The following is a 14408-nucleotide window of genomic DNA, read 5'->3' as shown; positions in this document are numbered from 1 at the left end:
CTTCTTAGAAGTCAGGCCGTTCACCGCGTTCATGGACCACAAGCCGTTGACCTTCGCGTTCACAAAGGTGTCCGATCCCTGGTCAGCTCGTCAGCAGTGACATCTGTCCTACATCTCCGAGTACACGACGGACATCCAGCATGTCTAGGGAAAGGACAACGTCGTGGCCGACGCACTCTTCAGACCAGCTGTCCAGGCCCTGTCCCTGGGGGTGGACTATGCAGCACTGGCGGAGGCGCAGCAGGCAGACGATGAGATGCCCAGCTACAGGACTGCAGTCTCGGGTTTGCAGCTGCAAGACTTTCTCGTAGGCCCAGGTGAGAGGACCCTCCTGTGCGACATGGCTACCGGCCAACCTCGCCCCATCGTCCCGGCAGCTTGGAGGCAGCGAGTTTTCGACTCCATACACGGTTTGGTACCCATCTATCAGGACAACCGTCCGGCTGGTCTCCAGCAAGTTCGCGTGGCACGGACTTCACAAGCAGGTCAGTGAATGGACCAGACCGTGCGCGCAGTGCCAAACAGCCAAGGTGCAGTGGCACACTAAAGCCCCACCGCAGCAGTTCGAACCCACCCACCGGAGGTTCAACCACATTCATTTGGATAGCATGGGCCCCCTACCAGTGTCCCGAGGAGCGCGGTACCTCCTAACTATGGTAGACCCGTTCATGAGGTGGCCAGAGGCGGTCCCGCTCACCGACACATCTGTCTATTCCTGCGCCCGAGCACTGATTGCAACCTGGGTAGCACGCTTCGGGGTACCGGCCCATATTACCTCCAACAGAGGCACCCAGTTCACCTCCAGCCTGTGGTCGGCTGTGGCCAGCCTGTTGGGAACGCAGCTGCACCACACAACTGCCTACCACCCACAGTCGAACGGACTGGTGGAACGCTTCCACCGTCACTTGAAGTCGGCTCTCATGGCCCGCCTGAGAGGACCTATCTGGGTGGACGAGCTTCCCTGGGTCCTGCTTAGAATTTGCACAGCGCCCAAAGAGGATCTGCACGCCTTGTCGGCCGAGTTGGTGTACAGCGCACCCCTGGCCATCCCAGGAGAGTTCATACCAGCCCCAAAGGGGCAAGAGGAAGAACCCGCAGCAGTCCTGGACAGACTACACGAAAGGCTCGGCAACCTGGCCCCGGTGCCGACTTCACAGCACAGATGGACCCCGACCCATGTACCCAAAGACCTGCAGAACTGTAAGCTTGTGTTTGTACGAAGGGGCGGAAACCGGGCACCGCTACAGTGGCCGTACGAGGGGCCGTTCAAGGTGATCAACAACAACGGGTCCACGTACGTTCTGGACATTGGGGGGAAAGAGGAGGTTTTCATGGTGGACCGACTCAAACCAGCCCATGTGGACTTGGCACAGCCGGTCGAGGTTCAGGTACCATGGCGCAGAGGCAGACCTCCCAAACAGAGACTGATCCAGACTGTGGACATTGGGGGGTGTATTGCCGGTTCTGGGGGGGGGTTATGTGGCGACCCACTTGCTGCACAGGCGAACCGGCTCACAAATAGCCAGGGGAGACTTTGGTAATGCACCTCTGATGTCATTTCTGCCCGGAGAGGGCGGGCGCTAGGGATTAAATGCCAGCGCCGCAAAGTTTGAATAAACTAGTCTCGAAATGACTTACCAACTGTGTGTCGTTGTCTCTAGCTCTGTATGTAGTACATCGCTACAATCTAATATTAATGCATATACGATTCAATTTTTGTGCTCAGGCAATTTTTTTGTACTAGGCTAAATGATTAAATGTTAAGTAAAATAACATATTCATTTGAAGAAACATCATTTGCATGGAACAATGAAAGATCTGGCAGAATAATTTACACCAATTTCTCCTAGCTTTACGTTTCAGAATAAACAAAATCCGTTCAATGAGTTTTCAGAAGTTTAATTTAAGAATAATGCCCATTCTGTTATAGACTCACTTGTAGAGGGTTGGCTTCCAGTATCTTGTTCCAGCTCATCTTCTTCGATACATGTACCAATGTCATAGGTCCACTGGTTGAAGGGTGTCAAATGCAGACCAGCATGCACTGGATTTGAATACACATGAAGATTGAGAGTCCCCAGAATGGATGAAGATGACTGACTGCTTGAAGAAGAGGTACTGCTGTTGGATATGGTGGAATGAGGCCTCTTGAAGGACATTGAGTGGTCAAATGAAGACACAGCAATAGACGCTCTTGTACGAGTTTCTAATGAGTCATAATCAAATTGATAAATGTTAGAAGGAAAATGTATAGGCCACATTAAGGAAGAGCAAGATCATCAAAGTGGACAACTATACTTCAAGGAATTTTTGTTTGGGTATCACAGAAACTTAGCAACAAATGTAGGCAATTTGCAACACAGATTCCATGTGGTGGTAGGCACATTGATTAGCCTACTGAAGGATCTCAGAGTGATCATTCAAAATAACATCTAGAACATTTTCAATTTTACAGGGGACCTATGTCATTGAGAAAAAGTCACCAGCTAATTCTGAACAATCAAAGGCCACCAGCTTGAGAGTGAACACATAACTATTCAATCCTTCTTGTCAGTCCTAAAGCAATGCACATATTATGTAGGTTTTGATTAAGAAAATAAGGAAGAACTGTGTTCTCTCATTTGGAAATCTGTGTATAATTCAGTTAATAAGGAGACAAGGTGAGTGATGTTTCATCAATCACAGGATTGGTTGAGTGTGAAAACTTTTGTCAGTGAGATCCCTTGAAGCAGGAACTAAAAGTATCTTTTAAGGGAAAAATATTTGTAAATAAGGGCAAGGGTTCACGGCAAAGAGTCAGGCAATGAATGAAATGTATTTTTTCTCAGTAACAGAGACCTTTCTTTTTTTTGCTTTTGTACTTCAAATTCTTCATCATTTGAAGAATCTTTTATTCTGTGTCAGCCCTTGGAAGAAAGGTGTCAGGGATACATGAAGTCACTTTCCACTCTTCTTGAGAAGCACTCAGCATTTTCTCATGAGAACACACAAAGATACACATTTTATTCGTGTCAGAGTACAGTCACAGTGCAACCCCATCTGCGCTTGTGCAGAGTGTGCTGAGTACTGCTCTGCAGGAAGGAAATGGAAATGAACAAATACTTATATCCTTAGTGACTTTCACCTGGTCCATATCAATACTCAGAACCCAAAGACCCACGACCTCTGAGCTCAGGGAAAAAGTCAAAGGTCTCCTGGTAAAAACCACATTAACAAAGAGTATTGTATACAGTTACCATAGCACTTCAAACACTCAGAAGATGATAAAGTTTGGGAATAGAAAGATGATTCTCATGATGTGCAACATTGTTCTTAATCTTCAAATGTCTCTTCCCAGATTATTATGCATTTTAAAATAAGTAGTTTCAAACTTCCAGTTAGCATTTAAATGATTAAATGACATCCTGGTTATTTTATTCGACATACCTCCACCTTTCATGATATAATCAATTGCACGATCACTGATTGCAGCATCACTGGGCTTGATGTCCATAAATGGTTTGTTGCCTATCCCCATGGATACCATCTCCTGCATCCTCATCTCTGTAACAAAGAGTGTGATGGTTAATCTCTGAAGGATTACTCAATCATTCATCACTTGTATGGCAAGTATGTAAGTATATAACTTCATGTTATTTTTGTTAAGTGTAGCTTTGAAATCCTGGTTCCATTTATCTCTGAGGCAATGCTCATCCTGCTATTTGAAGACCTGTACATGGAGAAACGGATGGAATTTAAGTGGCATTTTTTTGTTTGACCCCATTTTCAAATCAGAATCAGGTTTAATATCACTGGCATATTTTGTGAAACTTGTTGTCTTTGCAGCAGCAGTACAAAGCAGTACATAATAAGGGAAAAATTCAGCTCTCTTAAAAACCCACAAATGTAATGCAACTGTCTGCCAACACAACTGTATAGGAAACTAAGTTATGCATTACAGATATGAACAATGAACAACTCCAGGATATTCGGATCCGATAACTTCACTGGAATGGAATCTATACCAGTAATAACACATGAAATCAATTGCAGAATAACTCAATAGACATCTTTCAATGAATCCATACAGGTTTAAGCTAGTACTTGTGCAAAATGTCTGAATACTAGATCTTGGGGCAAATTTGTTCATTTAGCAATCAACAAGAACCAGGAACTTTTTTTCAAATGGTATATCATCTCTGCTAGCAATAGAACTGTTTACAAGTATTTGGCTTTGTAGATAGGGGCAAATTGGGTGTGATGATGGAAGACAGAGGGAATGGCTAAATTTGCCAACAAAACATAGGCAACTGGTGCCTTGGAAACAGAAGATGAAATAAAGTTATTTGAAAAGTTTAGAACTGACTAAAGAGGTTTCACTTATATAGACTAGGTTACATCATTCAGATAGGAAAGTTCCTAGATTACCAAGGGAATAAAGGAATGGTTCCTAAGGTGGTCATAGCCAGGGTGGTAGGAGGGATAAGCTCCCTCTACCTATAAAGTGCTCCAAAGGGCATACATCTCTTAACCCCCTCTGATAAACAAGTCCAAGTCCTTCCTTTGTGGCTTAGCTACTAGGCCCAGCGGAACTGTTCCTACTGACAAGAGAAGGGGCAAAGGTGAGCCACTGGCACCTTAAAACCAGTTGCTTCAGGCAGGTGGGGCTCGTCAGCATTGGACGGCAGCCTGCCTAGGAGCAAGATTCTGCTCTGCCTCAATCCACAACTTTGCAGATGACATCACTGTATGGGCTGCATCTAAATTAACGATGGAGTACAAGGAGAGAGAGCCTAGTGACATGGTGTCACAACAACAACCCTTCACTCAATATCAGCAAGTCTATATACCTGGTCATTGACTTCAGGAAACAAGGTAGTACACATACTCCTGTTTACATCAACTGTACTGAGGTTGGGAGGGTTGACAGCTTCAGCTTCCTAGGAGTGAACATCACTAGTAGTCCGTCCTGGTCCAACCACATTGACACCACAGCCATGAAAACTCATAAGCACTTCTCCTTCCTCAAAAAGCTAAAGAAGATCGGCATGATCCCTCTGAGCCTTTTTATCGACGCACCATAGAAAGCATCATCTTCAGATCATCACAGCCCGGTATGACAACTGTTCTGCCCGTGACTGCGGGAAGCTAGAGTGTTGTGAACGCGACTCAGTAGATCACAGAAACCAGCTTTCCCTACATGGATCCTGTCTTTATTCTCACACTTTTGGAAAAGTAGCCAGCATAATCAAAGACCCCACAAACCCTGAACGTTCTTTCTTCACCCCTCCCCCATTGGGCAGAAGATACAAAAGCCCTGAAAGCATGTCCCAGAAGGCTCAAGTATAGTGTCATTCCCACTGTTAGCAGGTTCCTGAGTGGGGCTCTTGTTTGATAAGATTGACTCTTGACTTCACAATCTACCTCATTATAACCTTGCACCTTTTTGTTTACCTGCGTTGCACTTTATTTTATTTATCTTCAGCTTTTCCACTTTATTCTGCATTGTTATTGACTTACCTTATTCTACCTCAATGCACTGTGTAATAATTTGAACTATATGAACAGTCTGCAACGAAAGCTTGGGACGTGGGACAATAATAAAATAATTTACTAAATTATTTACAGGCATCAATAAATTTGTTTACAAAAATTCTCTATTACAGATGAGGAAAATTCCAGTGGTGGGGTGCTTTGGAGCTCAGAGGTTCCTCCTTATTATGTCACATTCTCCATGTGTCACTCCTCAAATTAGCAATTCTAAAATCTTCTAAAAAAAAAGAAAATCAAATTCGCATTTGACTAAGTAATGTGATGAACTCAAACCAGCTCCTTAAGAAGAAAAGTGTCTACTTGGAGACTGGGGCTGTATATCATGGTTCTTTGAAGGAAACTAGCAAATAATATTGGTGCAAAGCACATGCCTCCCTCTCAGTTTACAGAGTAAAAAGGCCTGACCTACCTCGGTTTCTGAGGGCCTGCCGCCACAGGATTTTGCCTATAATATTTGTCCAAGTTAATTTGACTTCAGAAGAGCTGGCCTGAAAGATATAAGTGTCCTGAGATTTCCTTCTCCTGAACCAGATCTCAAAACGCAGTCCACTTTCTCCAACATTTTCAGTCATTCCAATTTCAGCAGTCTGAAATCAGCAAACAATTCAATTAACACCAAAAAAAATTTACACCAAACTTTACCACGCATTTCTGAAAATTTTTTTTAAATGAAAGGTTAAAAACTTGAGAGTACACTGAAGGAAAATCTTATTTACACATCCTCATGTTTGAGGTTCAGCAATGATTCAGTATTTAAATTTCTTCAACTATTTTTCAAATTCCTCTGTAGTCTTGATCTGTTGTGCTATATCTCTGTGATACCCTCCAGTTCAATAATAATCCAACTTTTCTAAATTTTGTCAGTTTTAATCTATCCTGCATCACCGATATTCAAAACTCTAGCACTACAGCCATGATTTTGACCACCAATCTAACATTCTGCAACTTCTTCCAAAATTTTTCTCTCCATCTACTTCTCACTACATTTCCAAAACGTTCATTTCTCCAGACATGTATTTTCTCATTAACTTGTGCTAAAATCCCCCAGTTTGGCTCAAAAGGAAAAAAAAGTGATTATAGATTATAAATGCAGGACTATATTCTGTAAGTTCACAACTGTTTAAAATTAATCATTTATCCTTTACCTTAAATGACAGCTTGTAAACATAGATGTCATATCCTCCTTCGATTTTTTTTGTTTTGCTGAAGAGGATGAGGTCCTCAAAGAGGAAGATATGCCTCAGATATTTTTTGCGTCCACACCAAATGACAAATTCCTCCTGACACATAAGCTGGCCTTGCTCTTTGAGATTCACCTATAGGAGGAAAAAAATAAACCAGAATTAAATAATAGCATCCATCTCTCAGATTAGACATTAGTCTGAGGTGACACCCACCCTCTTGACTAGAACTAATAATCCATGGCATTACTTAATATGGTTGCAGTATGAAGGGAGGTATACAGTTCAGGTTTGTATGTACTCCATGTAGGATCAATCTAGTGACTATTTTAACCATCATGTCTGTCTTTCTGTTCTGATGTGTAACAATTGTTACGAACCCCGTAACTGGGTCACTTACCAGCAAAGATAGAGAGGTCCGTTGAAGTCTGATGGTACTATTTTTAACAGTATTTATTGATAAAAATACACAAAAATGATATCAATGCAAACATACAGATAATATACGTCGTCAATACTAAATCTAAAAGTGCGGGTATAATAATAATCAATAAGAAATAAGCTCTATCGTTGTATAGGGGATAATGGATTGTCCGATGGAAATATAAAAGTCACTCAGTTCATTCAGGCTGCAGCTTTTTGGTTGGAGAGAGACAGATTTTAGAAACTTGCCAGCTTTTCCTTTTTATGATGTCGATCCTTCCAGAGTTCCGTTGGCGTTGGTTTCTCATTTAGCTAAAGCCGTTCTTCCGTGGTAAGGCCCCAATCCCGGCAAATGGAAAGGACGCGCGCGAGCCCCCCCACCGGCTGTCGCTATTAAACGCTGTCACGGGATTTCTAGCGTCTCTCCTGGTGCGTTTGAAGGGGTTGTTCCCCAGACCCTTTTTTATCCTTACTCACGGGGTCTCAGATATCAATCAGGTTGGGATGATGCAATCCCTCAACCAGCCCACTCTGGTCATTCCCTGAGGGCTTCAATGAATAGTACAGTACTCAATACACAATTCCGTCTCCAAGAGACAATGGCCGGTATCCGTGGCTTTGTATCGCTGAGGCCAGGACACACATTCCAAACCCTTGTGGATTCTGCATGTCTCTCTCTCATTTCCTGGGTCCCAGACCCGAATTAATAGCGATCTTACGATTCTCAAAAAGGAGGGGGCTACTTTGTACCCTTCGGCCCCTCAGAGTTGTGGCACATTCGTAACACAAGTCATTGCATTTTGCCCATAAGCAGAATTAGGCCATCTGGCCCATTGAGTCTGCTCCACCATTTCATCATGGCAGATCCAATTTTACTCTCAGCCCCAATCTTCTGTTTTCTCCCCGTATCCCTTCATGCCCTGACCAATTAAGAATCTATCAACCCCTGCTTTAAGTATACATTAATTTTTTTTAAATATATATACTTTTTAAAATATACTCCACTTGGCCTCCACAACAGCCTACAGCAATGAATTCTACAGGTTCACCACTCTCTGGATAAAGAAATTCCTCTTCATCTCCATTCTAATAGGACAAGGTATTTCATGGTTAGCACACTTTGAAAAGTCTCAACCCTAAACACCAAGTTACAGAGCAAAACAGCAAATTACAGAGTAAATTTACAAGATTTGCATTAATTAAAATGGATGTGGTAGACTGAGCATAGAAACAGGTCCATTTGTTTCTACTTATTCCTGATTACTTAAGTGGGCTGCACACCCATTTTTCCAGTTCTCTTCCTTTAGCCACATCAGTACTAATCTGGTCCTTTTGCCTTTTACATTGCCCATATGAGTAGGTGCTTCTGCATTTCTTTCCTTTCCCCTAACCCACTAGACCATACAATCTGTCCCTGAATTGAAACTAAGGACTCTACAACTCATGTGTTCTGTGTTACTTATTTATTTATGTTCAATTTGCCTTCTTTTGCACATTGCTTGTTTGTCATCATTACTTATATACAGTTTTCATAAATTTTATTGTATTTCTTTATTTTCCTGAGATTGTTGCGAGAAAATAAATTTCAAGGTAGTACGTCTATGATGATATATACATACTTGAAAAATAAATTTACTTCAAAATTACATCTTTAGTTTTTCTCCTGTCTCACATCATCTCTTCTCCAGCTCACCTTGTCCATGAAATTCATCTCTTCCAACTAAATTATTGACAATCTTCTTGAATCCCATATTAGTTGACATTGTCAACGGTTCACTTACAGGAAATACTGACCCCCTTTATCAAATCATTATCATTTGCCTCAGAATTAAAACAATTGTGGACCTCTCCCAGAATCACACTACAGTCCCACCTAAGTCCGTTTCTTGCCCCAAATCTAGATTATGCTGACATACAGTGTGTTAATGGTCTTTCCTGAAGGTCTGTGCTTGAAACACTCAATTAAATTCCCATTCCAGCCACAATCCTACATGATTGTGGCAAAGGAAGTCCATTGCCCTCTCATCCATCTAGACTTACATGAAATTTTTCCATGGCTCACCACTCTTCCTCTGCCAGCTCCCATGTCTACCTATATGGCTCTGTTATTTTATCCAGCCATAGTCAAAACATCTTCACTAGTAAGGCAGTCAAAGATAATGGGGGGAAGGCAGGAGAATAGGGTTGTGAGGAAAAATAAATCAGCCATTATGGAATGGCAGAGCAGAACTGATGAGCTATATGGCCTGATTCTATTCCTACATCTTGAGATCTAATCTCTTGCAATAGGTTCTCTTCCCATTCAGAGCCTATGATGTTCCCAAAGATGTGCCTTTAGAACCCTTTAATTTATCATGAGCAAAGGGGCACAAACATCATCATCATTTTTCACATTAACACTGAATCATTCCAGTTCCACATCATCACCATCTCTCTGCCCCTCCATATCATTTATTGAGGATGAGTTGGAATCTTCCCCCAATTTAACAGGGGTCGACCAAAGCCATCACAAAATTCATATTCTGACTGTTGGCTCCAGTCGGCTCTTTGCGGCTTAATGAAATCTTACATTAATGTATTAACAAGACCTTTTGAACAAGCATTTGAGTGCATTGTGTGGATTGTAGAAACGGGGAGAAATAATACTGTGCTATTTTCGGGCAGTTCAGTCCACAAAAGCTTTGAAAGCTTTTCTTACATCTAGAGAGCAGAATAATCAGGGTATTGAAATATGCCTTGATCTGCAATGTTTTGCTGACCTGGATAAGGCAACTAATCCAAATCCCAAGTCTTTATTTGTTGTAATATTTAGGCCATGTGCATCAGACTGGTAATTGGATTCTATCCAGGCATTGAATGGAGTTCAGTCCAGCAATCTGAGTAAATCAAAGGACTCTACCGCTCAGTATCTTACTTGGATTTAAAAGCTGCATTCAAGTCACTTTGATCTTAGCAACACCATTAAAAGTAGAGAGGGTGAATCTGCAATCTTCAAACACCTTTCACAGCTTTGTGCTCCATGGTACTGTTTGAACTTAAGTCTCTGCGCACGAAAACACAGCAGTCAGCTTGTGCACAGGTAGATGATGCACAGAGTTAGAGATGCGTCCGCTTATTAGCATTTATGGTGAGATTGGCTTAAGGCAGAAGGGAAAGAATAGAAGCATGAAAATACTTACAGGGGTAAATGACTGTCGTCAATCACCCGTCACTGACTCCAGGAGCAGCTATGGCAAAATTCTCAATCACAACTACTCTAACCATCAGGACAAAGCTAAGCACAGAATACAGAAATCAGAGGGTGCTTTTCAGCAGAAGCACCACTCTGATCCTGAAAGTAGTTTTGAATTGCCAAAGGCGTTATCTCCAAATACAGTATTTAGTTTATGACAGCGGTATGTTTCTCTTACATCACATCCACGAATGGCATCCATTGCCAGCAAGTCATTCCCATGTCGAAGCTGGAACTTAACCATTTCCTCAGCTGCTTGCAGATCACTGAGCTCCTGTTCCTGTGCTTTGCTGCACTCCTTGATCATGTCTTTCAGCAGCAATGCATATTTGCTCATCCGCTGGATGGGTTTCAAAAGGTAGGAAGCCAAGTCCATCTTATCACCAAGTGCCAGCTGCTTATTCTGCAGAAATATTGTATAGGATGGGTCAATACACATCAGAGGAACGGCTGCAGGCTTTTCATTCCTACAATATCTTCCAGCATTTAATTAGATCATGTCTGATCACCTCAAACCATCTATCGACTTCTAAACCATATTAGAACAAACCAAGTAGGAGCAGGATAAAGCCATTCAGGCCTTAAACCCTATACTTCATAATCAGGGCTAAGTTCTTTTCTCTATCAGACCATGAAATCACAATGTCCCTTGACTCCTCTCATTTCCAAAAACCTCTCAATCTATAATTGGATGATGACCAACAAATGAATTTCCACAGCCTACTGAAATTGAAATCCAAGGGCACTCAATCCTAGGGTCTAGAGCAGCCTTTGATTTTGTAAGAGCTGGCTGCCTTAACCCTTACCTTTGACTCAAACTCCTAGGCTGAGGGAACTGTTATACTAGGAGAGACTGACCAAACTCCAAGAAATATCAAACATATATGTATAGTTAATCTCTCCTTGTACAACAGTAGTCTCGTCTGAGGCAATCATATCTTAAGTAACATGGCTAAAATGCACACGGTATTCCAGGTGGGGTCCCACCAAGCCCTGGAATATTCACAGAAGAATATTCTTTAAAAGTTAGGCGAAAGTTCTAACTGCTTTCAGCGTTATTTGCTATAAGCTCAAGGCAGTTTAATGTTATTCATGTACAAGATAAACAAGATTCCTTGGAATAACAAAATTACTGTGCTGTAAGAAAGTTTCCCTGGGAAGGAACACTGGAACTAGACACATCGTCTCTAGAAGGATTTCTTCTTTCTTGGACCTCTGAAATGATCTCTTCAGAGGGTTATGTATATTCAAGGCTGAGACTGATTGGTTTTTGACAGTTCAATCATTATGTTAGTGTTCAGTGGAGAAGGCTAATGGGTGAGCTGTATGTGTTCTTATTTTACCTTCCTGCATCTTCACTCGCCACTTCAAAAATAATATTTTTTTTCTGTTTGCAGTGATTGAGATCTTACTTTTTTCAACTGATGGTAGATCAGTTATTAATTTGAAAAATCATGTATTTTAAAATGTACAAGCAGATGTAAAAGTTTGACAAATGAGATTAGGTCACAGAAATCCCACGATGCTATTGTTTAAGAGGTTCTAGGCAGGGGTTCCCAATCTTTTTTATGCCATGGCCCAATGCTATTAAACAAGGGATCCATAGACCCCATGTTTGGAACCCCTGCTAAAGGCTAAATAACCTACTCCAACCCTCTAGTCCAACTAACTTTTGCTAACTTCTTACTATTTTGCATATAGAGGTTTCGTTAACAGATTTTCCAAACCATCCCCAAAGAAATGTTGTACCATCATCACTGCCTGAGGAAATGCAAAGTCAATTTGTCCAATATTACTCATGCCTCCTTCACATTTCCTCAAAATACTGCCAGGGTTCTTTACCAACCAGCTGAGATGGCAGTTGAGATTTACACTGGATCTAAAGTGCATCAACTCCACAGTTTCAGCATTCACTCAGTTCTGCACTGGAATGCCACTCTGGAATATGTACCCAAAACATTGGAGTATATTTTGAATCCACAAGCTTTAATCTCAAAGACAAGAGTGGTACCAGTACTTCATAAATCAGTATTATTTTCTTGCTGACAACACCAATTCCACATTTTATTCCAAAACAATACTTCAGGACATGCAAAATCATTTTGTTAATTTATTTCTACAAAGAATTTGAAAAATTTATTTTAAAATATGTGCTACCTACTTTAAAGAAAGTGTTTCCGTGACTAGAGAGAAGATTGTCAGACCGTGGTTTGTTCATACTGTATAGTGCATACATCCCAAATTGCTCTTCCTAGATGAATAAAGTAAACAAGTAAAACATTGTAAATGCTAACTAACATAAACAGTTATTGCAACATGGCTCCAAATAGATTAGACAAATCCACATTTAAATCGCTGTCTCAAACTTGTAATCTACTCATCAAACTCTGCCACTAAATCTGCTCTTATTAATAAAGAGCCCAAACCATTAAAGGCTGTCTTTAATTACCAATATTCTCTATAGTTATTGTGTTAAATAAGAAAGAGAGTACTTTGCTTTTTAACAGCTGCTCTCTAATGTTCACCATTTTATCGGGAGACAGTTAATGATCATGCAGTCAGTTCTATTTTTATACCCACAAGATTACGGCTTTTGATTCTGCTGAAGATGCTGAAGTCAGTGGGCTAAATTCAAATACTCAAAGTCCATTACAGTGATTGTTAACAATAAATAAAGCACCTTTTGTTCATAACCTCCAAAACAGTGGTGTAAGAGGAAACTAAAACCTTCCTAGAAGCTTAAGGATTGCAAAGGCAGAAATAAAATCTAAGCATAAAGTTTGCACCAGAATTGTCAATCAGAGCAAGATAAATACTTCAGCAAGAAAAGGCAAAGTAAAATTCATTAAGATTCCCGTACTTTATCCCTTATGGATGACGGTGGAGGTGTGCAAGAATAAGAAGAAAAGCAGACAAGTTAGACTTGACCCATCTTGCTCCTGTCCCGGACTCCCTCCCTGGATATGCAGAATTTGGACACATTCTTGGCCCACAGTGAGCTCAGAATGCTTGATCAAACCAAGCACAGAGTGTGACAGAACTACCAAGTCACAAAGGACACAGCATCTCTGGCAAGAACTATGTTTCTATCTGCTGCCCTTCTGCAAGGGTTTTGTTGGATTCTGGCTTCTGCGATCTCCCGAAGGACATGTCCACAGTCTGCTGCTGACTCTAAGGTTGGGAATGCAGGAAACAAAATGTAAGCAAGTATCATGGTACAGTTTCCTGATCAGTGGAACCATCTGCTTGTGCTCAAATAGTTTAAGCCAGATAAATTGACAGATTTTTTAATTCCTGTTATCTAGGTGTAAAGCAGGGACAAAATGGACCAATGGCGCATGATACAAAGGCACCTAATATTTCAACACCAATTGCTTAGACAAGAATCAGACATCCAGTGACTACCTTTAGATATGTATATCGTATATTATATGGGTCCTGGGCTTACCTGTCAGTGCTGCCCTCCTGTGTTCAGGCAGTGTAATGACAGGTTGGATTGTGGGCACCTGTACACTGCCGGGAAGCAATACCATGATTGCTGGACGTTGTCACTCAGGGTCTTGGACTATATATGATTTTTTTTTTGGAGTGAATATGCTTCTTTGCTGGATATTTTGAATATGTTACTCGCTATTTTTGAGTGTTAGATTGCTACTTTGAATGTTTTGCACCTTGGCCCCTGAGTAACGCTATCTCATTCAGCTGTATCTATGTAAGGTTTGAATGATAATTAAGTTTGATTGGATTTGATCTGACTGTGCAACATTTAGATTATTATTTTCTATCTTTTGCAAGTTGTAAGGAAATAGCAAGTATAATCAGAGGTTACGATGTAATAATCATTAACACAAATTAAGAACAAACTTCAATTTATTTAGGTTGGCTTTGTGATGCCCGGAGTGATAAAACAGGATGAAAACCAAGGAATGTGTAACCCCGGAATATTGTTGTCAGAAAGATTAATATTCCTTTTTGCAAAATACCTGACATTGTACTCAATAGCACTTGCCACCTGGCTTTCTATGTGTGTTTTATTTCTT

The 14408-nt window shown here is 41.2% G+C and overlaps 1 protein-coding gene across 5 annotated transcripts in view; it reads right to left on the bottom strand.

Moving 5' to 3' along the window:
- Window positions 1-14408, bottom strand: part of plekhg4b (pleckstrin homology domain containing, family G (with RhoGef domain) member 4B) — a 300679-nt gene that overhangs the window by 9960 nt on the left and 276311 nt on the right. For all 5 annotated transcript variants that reach the window (XM_073024173.1, XM_073024175.1, XM_073024170.1 and 2 more), the window contains 6 exons: window positions 12530-12619; window positions 10547-10771; window positions 6678-6848; window positions 5942-6119; window positions 3427-3543; window positions 1937-2206 (listed from right to left, as the gene is read on the bottom strand). In XM_073024173.1, coding sequence (XP_072880274.1) covers window positions 1937-2206; window positions 3427-3543; window positions 5942-6119; window positions 6678-6848; window positions 10547-10771; window positions 12530-12619 — 1051 coding nt within the window. The remainder of the gene's footprint in view (window positions 1-1936; window positions 2207-3426; window positions 3544-5941; window positions 6120-6677; window positions 6849-10546; window positions 10772-12529; window positions 12620-14408) is intronic.

Source organism: Hemitrygon akajei, chromosome 20 (genome assembly GCF_048418815.1).
Source record: "Hemitrygon akajei chromosome 20, sHemAka1.3, whole genome shotgun sequence".
In the NCBI taxonomy this organism is placed as follows: Eukaryota; Metazoa; Chordata; class Chondrichthyes; order Myliobatiformes; family Dasyatidae; genus Hemitrygon; species Hemitrygon akajei.
The sequence above is the reverse complement of the archived record's forward strand: the minus strand, read 5'-3'. Positions and strand labels throughout refer to the sequence as shown.